The sequence below is a fragment of the Zalophus californianus genome, chromosome 7 (assembly GCF_009762305.2).
Source record: "Zalophus californianus isolate mZalCal1 chromosome 7, mZalCal1.pri.v2, whole genome shotgun sequence".
Lineage (NCBI taxonomy): Eukaryota > Metazoa > Chordata > Mammalia > Carnivora > Otariidae > Zalophus > Zalophus californianus.
The window spans coordinates 146,184,503-146,196,899 of NC_045601.1; the positions used below are offsets into that span (position 1 = coordinate 146,184,503).

Consider the following 12,397-nt stretch of genomic DNA (forward strand, 5'->3'; position numbering starts at 1 on the left):
GCATTATCTTACTTTCTTTATTTTTTTAAATTCAGCTTTACTGAGGTGTAACTGAGATATAAAATTGTAAGATATTTAAAGTGTACATCAGGGGCACCTGGGTTGCTCAGTTGTTAAGCGTCTGCCTTTGGCTCAGGTCATGATCACAGAGTCCTGGGATTGAGCCCCACATCAGGCTCCCTACTCAGCAGGAAGCCTGCTTCTCCCTCCCCCACTCCCCCTGCTTGTGTTCCCTCTCTCACCATCTCTCTCTCTCTGTCAAATATATAAATAAAAAATTCTTAAAAAAAATAAAGTGTACATCATGGTGATTTGATATTTGTATACATTATGAAAAGATACCCTCCTTCCATGTGGATAATTAACACATCTATCACCTCATGATTCAAATTTTTGGTTTGGTTTAGTTTGCTGAGAACATTTAAGTTCTACTCTCTCAGCAGATTTCAATTATAAAATACAGGGTTATCAACTATAGTCGCCATTTTTTACATGAGATCCTTAGACCTTATTGATATTATAGCTGAAGTTTCTACCTTTTTATCAACTTTTCCCTTTTTCCATGACCCTGAGGGCCTGTCACTCATTTTTTTCATAGTTTCGATGAATTTGACTCTTTTTTTAAGATTCCAAATATAAGTGATGTTATGCAGTATTTGCCTTTCTCTGACTTATCTCGCTTAGCATTATGCCCTCAAGGTCCATCCATGTTGCCACTATGGTAGGATGTCCTTTCACATGGATGAGTGACATTCTCTTTCATATATATGTAAAATCATAGATTATATCATATCTCATATAATCATAAATTAATTGCTTGTGTATGTATGAATTTTTTTCTAGGATTTCTCTTTTGTTCCATTGATCTATGCATCTCTTTTTATTTTAATACCATCCACGTTTTGATTACTATGGCTTTGTAATATAATTTGAAATCAGGAAGTGTGATGCCTTGACCTTTGTTGTTCTTTCAAGATTGCTTCTGCAATTCAGGGTCTTTTGTAGTTCCATACAAATGTTAGGATTATTTGTTGTATTTCTGTGAGAAATGGCATTGGCACTGTGATAGGGATTGCATCAAGTCTGTAGCTTCCTTTAGGTAGTATGTAAATTTTAACAATATTTTTCCAATCCATGAGCATGGACTATCTTTCCACTTATTTGTGTCTTCCATTATTTTCCTCAGCTCTTTTTTAAATTTTATTTTATTATGTTATGTTAGTCACCATACAATGCATCATTAGTTTTTGATGTAGTGATCCATGATTCATTGTTTTCATATAACATCCAGTGCTCCATGCAATATGTACCCTCCTTAATAACCATCACTGGGCTAACCCATCCCTCCATCCACCACCCCCAACCTCCTCCCCTCTAAAACCCTCAGTTTGTTTCTCAGAGTCCATAGGCTCTCATGGTTCGTCTCCCCCTCTGATTCCCTCCCCCCTTAATTTTTCCCTTCCTTCTCCTAATGTCCTCCAGGCTATTCCTTATGTTCCACAAATAAGTGAAACCATATGATAATTGACTTTCTCTGCTTGACTTATTTCACTTAACATAATCTCCTCTGCTCCCATCCATGTGGATGTAAAAGTTGGGTATTCATCCTTTCTGGTGGCTGAGTAATATTCCATTGTATATATGGACCACATCTTCTTTATCCATTCATCTGTTGAAGGGCATCTCAGCTCTTTCCACAGTTTGGCTATTATGGACATTGCTGCTATGAACATTGGGATGCATATGGCCCTTCTTTTCACTACCTCTGTGTCTTTGGGGTAAATATCCAGGAGTGCAGTTACTGGGTCATAGGGTACCTCTATTTTTAACATCTTGAGGAACCTCCACACTGTTTTCCAAAGTGGCTGTACCAACTTGCATTCCCACCAACAGTGTAAGAGGGTTCCCCTTTCTCTACAACCTCTCCAACATTCGTTGTTTCTTGCCTTGTCCATTTTTGCCATTCTAACTGGTATAAGGTAGTATCTCACTGTGATTTGAATTTCCCTGATGGCTAATGATGATGAACATTTTTTCATGTGTCTGTTGGCCATTTGTATGTCTTCTTTGGAGAAGTGTCTGTTCTTGTCTTCTGCCCATTTTTTGACTTGATTATTTGTTTTTTGGGTGCTGAGTTTGAGAAGTTCTTTATAGATCTTGGAAATCAGCTCTTTGTCTGTAGTGTCATTTGCAAATATCTTCTCTCATTCTGTCGGTTGCCTCTTTGTTTTGTTGACTGTTTCCTTTGCTGTGCAGAAGATTTTTATCTTGATGAAGTCCCAAAAGTTCATTTTTGCTTTTGTTTCACTACCTTTTAGAGATGAATCTTGAAAGAAGTTGCTGTGGCTGATGTCAGAGAGGTTACTGCCTGTGTTCTCCTCTAGGATTTTGATGGATTCCTGTCTCACATTTAGGTCTTTCATCCATTTTGAGTTTAACTGTGTGTATGGTGTTAGAGAATGGTCGAGTTTCATCAGCTCTTAGAGTTTTCAGTGTACAGGTCTCTCAGGTCCTTGGTGAAACTTATTCCTACCTATTTAATTCTTTTTGATGCAATTGTAAATGAGATTAATTTTCTTAATTTCCCTTTATGGTAGCTTGTTATTAGTTTATACAAATGATGTATTTTTGTATATTTATTTTGTATTAAGCAACTTAACAGAATTTGTTGAGTAGTTCTAACATCTAACAGGTTTTGGTGGAGTCTTCAGGATTTCTACATATGATATCATCTCACATACATATACAGATGATTTTATTTCTTCCTTTCTGATTTCTGTGCCTTTATTGTTTTTCTTGCCTACTTCTTGCCAGAAGTCTGGCTGGGACTTCTAGTACTTTATTGAACAGAAGTGGTGCTGGTACATATCCATGGTTGAGTGTGATGTTAGCTTTGGGCTTGTCATGAAGCCGTTATCATGTTGTTGTATCAGCCAACTCAGAGACCAAATGCAGGGCTCACAGGGACTGATCTGTCATGAAAAGGAGTAGAGTGGAGTGGGCCTCCTTCAAAGGCCCACTGAGATTGGTCAGAGATCTGGAACACTGGTCCTTCTTACAATAGGGGTGGTCAGGGCCTGTCCCTGAAGGACCATCATTCCCCAATAGGGCCTCTGGCACCTGTGGCACCAAGCAGAACTGTCAGTACTGCACTCAGTATGGGACATACACTGGTTGGCGTGCACACTGATGGGCAGTTACATCTGGGATTTGAAATTTGGAGATCATTCATGGGGAAGGGGAGCCCAAAAATGGAGACACTGGACGTTCTGGTAATATTGCAATTGGGGGATGATGCATAAACTGGAAAATAATGATAAAGAAAAGCAACAGGCCATATTTGTACTCAGAGATCATGGAATATTTCTTAGGAGCAACATACAATGATACAAAGGGTAGAAACTCTTGATATTTTAGTTGGGTAGCAAGAATGTAAAACGTGACCCATCCTTTTCATGCGGCTGCTATCAATGTGCACTTAAAAATAGATAAAATAGGTGAAAGTTAAGTTATTCTTTGGCAATAATTCCTTTGATGTCACCACTGCATCCTATCAGAGTCTAATTTCTCTTGAATCCTAAATTTCAAACCCTCCCCCCAACAAAACTATGGTTTTATAAAGCAGTGAGTGTCATTAGTGTCCTCCATAAGAAGTAACTGCTGTTTCTGGCAAATGACAAATAGCTAATATTATTCTCTCTTACAAATTAATTATTTTCTTTAAACACAAATCTGCCTTTTTTAAAAACCAGAACTGAAAGAGCAGAAGTAGCCTCACATCTATTTAGGACACATCTATTAGGTTTGCTGCCAACAAAGTTATGAACATTTTCATTTTCCAAACTGATTAAATTCAGAATTGTGGGTAAGAGATTTTCAGCCTATGTCTGTCATTTTGTAGCTGTCCTGTTTATTTCTTTAGAAAGTGTTTTTGTGGCAGCAGATCACTACGACAATCAGGAAAGACTGAGGTTTCTGTTTCCCCAAATTCCTGATAATGCATTATGTTATCAAGCTTTTTATATAGAATGCCAGGGAGTCTCCAGCATTTGACCTTGATTAGCTGAGGCCATCACTGGGTCCAAGATGTCAGTCACTTACCTAGAAGACCATTCATACCTTCCTCAGGTGCTAGAGCCTGCACATGTTTCCTCATCCATCATTTTATCTCAGGGGAGATCTCAGTCATCTGTGCAGACAGGGACAAGCACGTGCTATAACACTGAGACATTGTTTTTCCAGTCTCGTTGTCATTGTCAGCATCTTCCTCCCAGTGACATTTTCACATCACAGTTACATGGTGTGTCTGTTCGTGTACAGTGGCCTTTGGAGGGCCACCAATCACTGTACTAGTTGAGATTTTTTCCACTCTTCTGGGGCCAAGTTTTTCTCCCTTGGGAGTGCTTTATCTGATGTGAATGTATACATTGGGAGAAATAGATCAGCTACCAGTGTGACCCAAACTTTAGTAGGAAAGGGAATAGTTTAAAGGGAAATTAACTAAAAAGTTAACAGTCATTATTTCTAGGTTATGAGATAATGAGAAACTTTTTCTTTTATTCCTCCTGTTTTTCTCATGTCCAGATACACACTTATAAGGATTCTATGTTAGTATGCAGGTGAAAGTAAAACTATACTGTGCGTCCCTTCTCTTAGGTGTCAGGTGTTGCAAATGTCCTAAATGTTAAAAGCCTGAAGGTGTAGCTCCAGTATTTATTACCCAATGAACAGTTGTCACATTCTGTAGGATAAGAACATTTTCATGTATATTTATTAAAAAAAACTCTTCAGTCACTTAATCATTATCCGGACATTTACTGAATATATAATCATGTCAGAAGCCAAATCAGACACAGTAAAGTCACACACGAATATGAAGTTCTATGTTGTTGAAAAGCTCACCAATGCCTTTTCCTCAAACATATACACAACAAATATAGAAAAGGATAATGCCAATGTAGTGACTGGTTTTGGAGGGAATTCACAGGACAGATTGATGAGATTTGTAAGGATATCTCTCCTAAAGTAAGATAGCAACTGATTTTGAGTTGAGTAAAAGGTTTGTAAGTGATAAATCACTAATTTATTAAGTTTATTAAAATTAACTTAATAAACTAAGACTAGTTTGCTAAGATCGGGGATGAGCTTTTCTCACAAAGAACAGTTGATACTCATTTCCAGTGTCCACACTGTCACCATTCTAAATGTTCTCCAAACAAAGTCCTTACAACACCATAAAGGTTATATTGTCTCTAGGGCTTCCTGTCTTTGGGTATCATCATCACCCTCTCTCAGATTCCTTAATATTCTCAAGGCTTACACACTTGGCAATTTTCAAGTTACCTGCAGAAAGGAAAATTTATTTCTAAATTTTTTTGTTTTGCAGCATAAAAATTATTTTATTTTATTATTTTTAAATTTTTATTATGTTCAGTTAGCTACCATATAACTTAACCAACTAAAATACATTATTAGTTTTTGATGTAGTTTTTTAAAATTTTTGTTGTCATATTCAATGAGGAATCAAATGTTTAAAATAACAGTATAATGTTTTCCCTGTGGAATCCTGGGAATCACAAGGTTTGAGGACGGGAGAGAGAAGACCATTAACCCTTACAACCCTCATAACCCCACCCAAATACTCCAGGTAGATTGTAGCTTATTTGGCCTTGTAATCACAAAGCAAGGGCACTGACAATGTGAGGACTCTCACATGCAGAGAGAATTTCCAATTCTGAAATGGTTGACTTGTAGAGAAGGGGAGTAGTTATCTCTCCAGCATAGAGATTCTCAGAGTTAGAATGTATTTACCACTAAAAAAAAGGGGGGGGGGGAACTAATATGAGATAGCTAAATTTTTATTTTGTTAAATAAGAAGATCAAGGCCCTTTCCAAAAAATTACCATTACTACCACCATAATTCAACAAAACAAGGAATATTATTAAATAAAATAGCAAGAAGATAGTATTAAATAAAGAATATCCTTTTATGGTGATTTCATTTAGAGGAAACTCCTCATATTCCTTTATTTCTTTTTTTTTTTTTTTTTTTTTCATATTCCTTTATTTCTCTTATCTAAGCACCTAGAGAAACCATTACCCACCTCCTTTCTCAGGTGTATAGGGAGGAAATTAATTAAAATCCATAAAACTATGTTAATTTTCTGTTTAGAATCCAACATCTCCCTATAATAGTGGTTCTCAAACTTTAGCCTGCTTACCTGTAGTGTTTGTTGAAAACATCTGTTGCTGGGTCCATTCTCAGATGATTGGTCAGTAGGTCTGAGGTGGGCCCAAGAGCGTGCATTTCTGATATGGTGCCAAGTGATGCTGTTGCTGCTGGTCCAAGGACCACACTACCTTATAGGAAATGCCCAAACTCCTTACCAGGCCATGGAGGGTAAAAGTTAAGCTACTCTAACAGATCCCAAAGCAGAGTGGCTTAATTAATATTAAATAATATAGAAGCTTCCTCTCCTATAGTAGTTTGGAGGCATTTCTCTATTGGTGGGTGGTTCTTTTTCCATCTTATTGTTCCATTCCCTCTTAGGGTTTGGTAAAGCTAGGTACCCTCCACATTCACATTCCAGCCAAGAAGAAAGGGAGGGGGAAGAGTGAGAGCAAATGATTTCATGTTTGAAAAGATAACTCAGGAGTTACACACATGAAATCTCTGGCATTGTGTTGGTGGAGGCCAGGTTCAGAAATGTGATATGGTGGCCCTGTGCTGGTTAAAACTAGAAGCAGAAGATAGAGTGGGTATTAGTGGGTAGTTGGTCTCCAGCACAAAGGCCCTGCTGGTGTATCAGGTGCCTCTAAGAGTATGTTATTTCCCATAAAATTGGTAAGTCTTGGAAGAAGTAATCAGTGTCCTAATCCTGCATTAAAATAAATTTCCCTGTGAAGTATTTTCTTAATACTTTGTACATATTTCTATTACTGTACTTAATCACATCTCATAGTTCTGTTTACTTATCTGTAGCCCCTGATTAGTCTTGAAGTCTTTTAAGTGTATGACTTGAGTCTCTCTTTCCTTATAATTTCTCTCTACTTCCTACTTATTTACAAAGTCAGTACCTAGTATAATTCTTGGTACATGATACACACCCAGTAAATGGTATTTGCATAAATGAATCAATACATCTTCTGTTGGTAAAGGTCAATATTATTTCCTTAGCTGTCTTCCATGTAACTCATGATTTGGCTGACCATTTTTCTACATACAGTATTCTCTTTACTGCACTCTTTACATCTTTGTTTCTTAAAGTGTAGATCAGAGGGTTAAGGGTGGGTGTGATGATGGTGTAAAAGAGAGTGAGGAACTTCCCCTCATCTTGGGAGCTCCTATTCTGTGGCTTCATGTACATGTAAATCAGTGTTCCATAAAACAGAGTTACTACTGTGAGGTGGGAAGCACATGTATTAAGGACCTTACTCCACCTTGCTGCTGACTTGATCCTCACGACTGCTTGAGTGATTACTACATATGAGATGAGAATTAGTGATAGAGGTACTAGAAGAAATATCACTCCAAGAGCAAAGACAATGATCTCCATTACTTTCGAGTGTACACAAGCCATCTTGATCAATGCTGGCATCTCACAGAAAAAATTATCCACTTCCCAGTGCCCACATCTTGGTAATTTCAAGGTCAGGGAGCAAAGAATTAATGCACTGCCAAGGCCACCTAACCAGGCGGTGAGCACCATCTTCTGGCAAAGCTGAGGGTGCATTATTACTGTGTAGTGAAGAGGTTGACAGACAGCGGCGTAGCGGTCATAGGCCATCACAGCCAGGAGAAGACATTCTGTGGCTCCAAGGTCAAGGGCAAAGAAGAACTGGAGCACACACCCTGCATAGGTAATAGACTTTGTTGGACCCCATAGATTTACCAGCATCTGGGGGATAATGCTAGTTGCATAGCAGAGATCCAAAAAAGACAAATTGGATAAGAAGAAATACATGGGAGTATGGAGCTGGGTGTCTAGGTAAGATACAAGAATGATGGTTGTGTTTCCTACCAGAGTCACAACATAGAAGATGAAGACAACCCCAGAGATGACGCGTTCTAATTGGGGCCGATCAGAAAACCCCAGCAGGATGAAATCTGTAGTGGAACTTCCATTGTTTTTGTCCATGGCTCTTTAGGGAAGTCTAGGAGACAAATCATTGTAATCAAAATAGCATCAGCCCTAAGTAGAAATAAAAATCTCTGTAGTTTGCCATGAGTATCCCAAATTCAGTTGTTTGTGGGCTCTCTCCCATTTGGAACACCTCTGTTAACACTTTGCTGTGATCATTGCCGAAAGCCTCTCTGTGTTTACTCATAACCAGTGGTTTTAAAAATAATATGGTAAACCCAATCACACTGAATTGTAAATCATTGAAAGGGTTTAATTATGCCATGACACCTATAGTTCTGTGTATTTTGGTTAAGTAATGAATCCATAAATTTAAGGATATTACTTAAGATTGGGATACATTTGGAAGAGTTGTTCCTTGTTGGAATTATGACATAAGCATATTTGGTTATGACAAATTTTTGCCTTATCCAAGATGTGGAATTTGAGGTAAAAAGTTAAATGACCCATTTTCTAGGGATAAGCTCCACTATTTGGTAGCAGGATCACTTTCCATAATCACTTACAAATGTGTTCATTCCAGCCATTTTCATCACCATCACCACCAATCTCTTCCTTGTTTTCCCTCCTATTCAACATTGTAGACACTGCTGTTCCTGTATCGCAGTTTTGGTGTTCCCCACTCTACTGACCTTTTTTGATGCCAGGAAAAATCATCTTTCCTATAAGCCTTCATTTCCATGTACAGAGGACCCATGTTTCTTGGAATGCCTTTCCTGACTGCTCTATAGCATTTAAATAACCTTACCGATTTGTTGCAGAGTTAAAAATTGAACTAATTCCAGAAGCCTCTGGTTACCACATATACACAGCAACCACCTGTGTCAGCTCCTACTCACCTGGCCATTCTGCAAAATTAGCAAGGTAGGTAACTCGAACAAGAAGCAGCTCAGTAAACAATCAGTGAATTGTTTTTCTTCATGGAATTTGCCACTTATATGAGTCAATCCTCTGCTTGCTTCAGAACTCTATAGATAAAAGCTCATTTCAATTCTAAGAGAATACAGGAAAGGGACAAGGAGCACATACATTTCACTATTTCTGAATACTTTACTGTATCATTAAATAGATGGAATGTTGATGAATTAGTTTATAAATATTTTTTAGTTTTTATTTTTTGGTTTATAAATATTTTATGCATAGAATTTTTGACCATGAGTATCAGACATAGGGTACTTTATATTCATAGTGTGTTTGGGACCAAGAAATAATAACTTTAGTTGCTGTCATTACAGTAAAATGAGGTAAATTAAATTGCCTATAACATATAATTTTCATAAGCAGTTTAGTTAGAATATGAAAATGTTATAATCATGTAAAGGAACTGTTATTACCAAGTAGTATGAGATAGGGATATAGTTTGTCTCAATACAACTTGGAAATTTAATTTAATTAATGAATATGAAGTTTTTATGTGGTTGGATGTCGGCTAAGTTGGGCATAGTGCTTAAGATTCTGGACTCAGACCTTGGTGTCAAACCCCAGCTTTACTACGCGGAAGTAATGTGTCTCTGGGCAGTTTTGTAATTTTTTTTACACCAGCTTCTTTATCTGGTCAGTGAAGATAATATTCCTCAAAGGGAGGTGGTGAGTGTTAGTATTTGTGAAAACACTAGGAATAGTGTTTGGTTCATATTCATTCTCAAAATTAAAAATTGTATTCACCTACCCACAAATTATTATTCTATTCACTCCTTCCTGTCTTCATTTTTCACACTGGTGATTTTACCATGATGGTCTAGAACTAAACTGGAATGGTTAAAATTTTATGTTTGCCTAGCTTTTTAAATGTACAGACACTCATGTACACAAAAGTGACCACAAGCATGATGTACATACTCAACTGATAAACCCAGAGGCAGGAGAGGACAGAGGACTTAGCTCTCAACGGGTGTAGATTACAAAATGCACTGGGCATTCTTTGACCATGTAAGGTTGGGATAGTGTTGGGAATTAAAAGGCCATAGAATTTTAGAGTTGAAATAGACTCAGAAAGCATGATCCAGCCTTCTGCCCTACGAAGGATGTCTTCCACAGAATGTTCACACAACTCCTATTAGTTTCAGAGTTTCATAGCTGTCCTTTAATCTGTGCCTCATCCCCACTCCTTATGTTGAGCTCAGAGATACCTCTTTAACATCCAAGCACTGGCTCTTTTTCTTTATTCTGGAAATAACATGGAATAAGTCAATTCAACATGACTTCATTATGAAGAATTTTTATTATACAACAAAACATGGATACAGAGAAAAACAAAAGCTTGATGAGTTCAGGTGAATATTCTTGTAACTAACAGGCAGGTCAAGAAATAGAATCTTGCCAAGCACTCCAGGAACTTCTCTTCATGACTGGTCCTGAACATTGCACTTCCCTGTCCCTCAAACTCTCCACTATCCTGATGTTTATAGTAATCACCCAGTTAAAAAACCCCAAACACTTATTTATTTTAGAGAGAGAGTTTGGGGGGAAGCGGCAGATGGAGAGGGAGAGAAACTCAAGCAGACTGAGTTGAGTGCAGAGCCCGAGGCATGGCTCAGTCACAGGACCTTGAGATCTTGCCCTGATCCAAAACCAAAAGCTGACCACTTAAACAACTATGCCACTCAGGTGCCCCTAGTAATCACCTTCTTGTATTTAATAGCTTGATTACACAAATGTGCATCTGTAGACAATATTGTTTAGTTTGACTCATTAAAAGTTTTTTGTATGTCTTTTGAGTTTCTTTTAATATTAGAACCTCTTATCAAATATACTCTTAGATTTATATTCCTAGACTGTTTGATGGCCGTCAGCTGCTTCTAATACTGTATGATGTTCAATTAGTATACTTTTCTGGTTGCTATCCATTGGACTCACCATGGTTTATCAAATGCCTTTGATTATGAATTGACAAATGAACACAGTACTTTAGGTGTGCTATACCACTGAAGAAGGCAGTGAGTATCCATGAGGCATGTACCATTTCTAAAATAAATGTTTGCTAGGTTTATCAGGGGAAAAACATTAACAGCTGAGTTTACGTTTTGGGTCATATAGGAATTCAGGTATCCTTATTGGAAGTGTTAAGCTGGAAATACACTTTGTGTAATTTTATGTTGTGAATCCAAATTTTGGACTTTTCCTCTATGCTGTAAACTATTTCATATTGATTTCATCCCTGGGTACAAATTTAACTATGATTGTAATTTTAACTTAAAAGTGAACGTGATATGAAAAAGGAGAAACCACAAGCAGAAGAAACAGATGCTAAAAAAGAGACATGTGATGTTTTCACTGAAACAGGTTTTCCCACGAAATGTAACACAAATGAAGCAAACATATTTAAACATAATTTGAATGTACAGAATGATGTGGAGAGTAAACTAGAAAGAAAATTAGAACATATTTACGTTTCAGGAGGGAAGAATTCACAGCTGCCATGTTCTTACATAGTCCAAAGGTACCCATGTTCCCATGACGATGAACCTTCATTTCACGGGTACTCAAAAGGATTCTTCTTTGGCAAGTTACAGAGTCCATGAAATACTGATTAGCCCCAACTACTGTGCTAACACCACAATCACATTTGTGTTTAAATGCAACAGCTGCACTACAATTCAGTGAAATCTCTAATGTGAATGTTGGAGAAAAACTATTTGTGGGACTGGTGGAAAAGTTGATGAATTTGGTTTGTTAAATGTATTTTTGATGGGATATGTGTAGTCTTTTCACGTACACCCCTGTTGGATACATTTGTGGGTGGATCTCTACCTAATTAAACCAAGAGAGCCCTCCCCTGGTCTTTGTGTGCTCCAAGTAGTGTTTATGTAGGAGTCCAGAGGCTAGTATGTTAAGCTGGTGTAGACCTGGGGACTGGTGCCCCACAGAGGTGATTAACAGATCTTGGACCATGGTCAGAAGCTTATCCAAACAACAATTTTAGGAAAGATTCCCTTAAGACATTGGGTTTCACCTGTTCTTTTTTCTTTATTTACTTTTAGATTTCCTCAATGGGAATTAATTTGAGATAAACTTATTTATGTATGAAATTTACTACTGAAAATTGAAAATTCATGTAAACGATGTCTATCAAAATTAACACATTTAATTGAACTTTGTTTTTTTCCAGTGGGTATGGCATCAATCTAATTGGAGAATTGTAGGCAATTATTTAGGTGTTGTGTTTGCAGGAAATACTTGCTTTTTAAAAATTAGTAAATAACATAAGTGTGTGGCTAATGAGTATCATCATTGTTCCAGTTTCAGTGAGTTAAAAT

General features: G+C 37.4%; 1 protein-coding gene across 2 annotated transcripts; it reads right to left on the reverse strand.

The window, feature by feature from the left end:
• Window positions 1–2,505: 2,505 nt before the first annotated feature.
• On the reverse strand, window positions 2,506–8,138 carry LOC113927419 (olfactory receptor 2W1-like). Of its 2 annotated transcripts, XM_027603238.2 has the most exons (2): window positions 7,225–8,138; window positions 2,506–2,512 (listed from the first exon to the last, which is right to left on the reverse strand). In XM_027603238.2, the coding sequence occupies exons 1-2, from the start codon at window positions 8,136–8,138 to the stop codon at window positions 2,506–2,508; spliced, it is 921 nt and encodes a 306-aa protein (XP_027459039.2). The 2 variants fall into 2 exon arrangements, with proteins under 2 accessions (XP_027459039.2, XP_027459038.2); XM_027603237.2 differs by lacking the exon at window positions 2,506–2,512 and having other exon boundaries at window positions 7,194–8,138.
• Window positions 8,139–12,397: the final 4,259 nt, after the last annotated feature.

What these genes read in the sequence shown, in the direction of transcription:
- LOC113927419 (XM_027603237.2), bottom strand. Translation starts at nt 8,138, where the DNA reads ATGGACAAAAACAATGGAAGTTCCACTACAGATTTCATCCTGCTGGGG.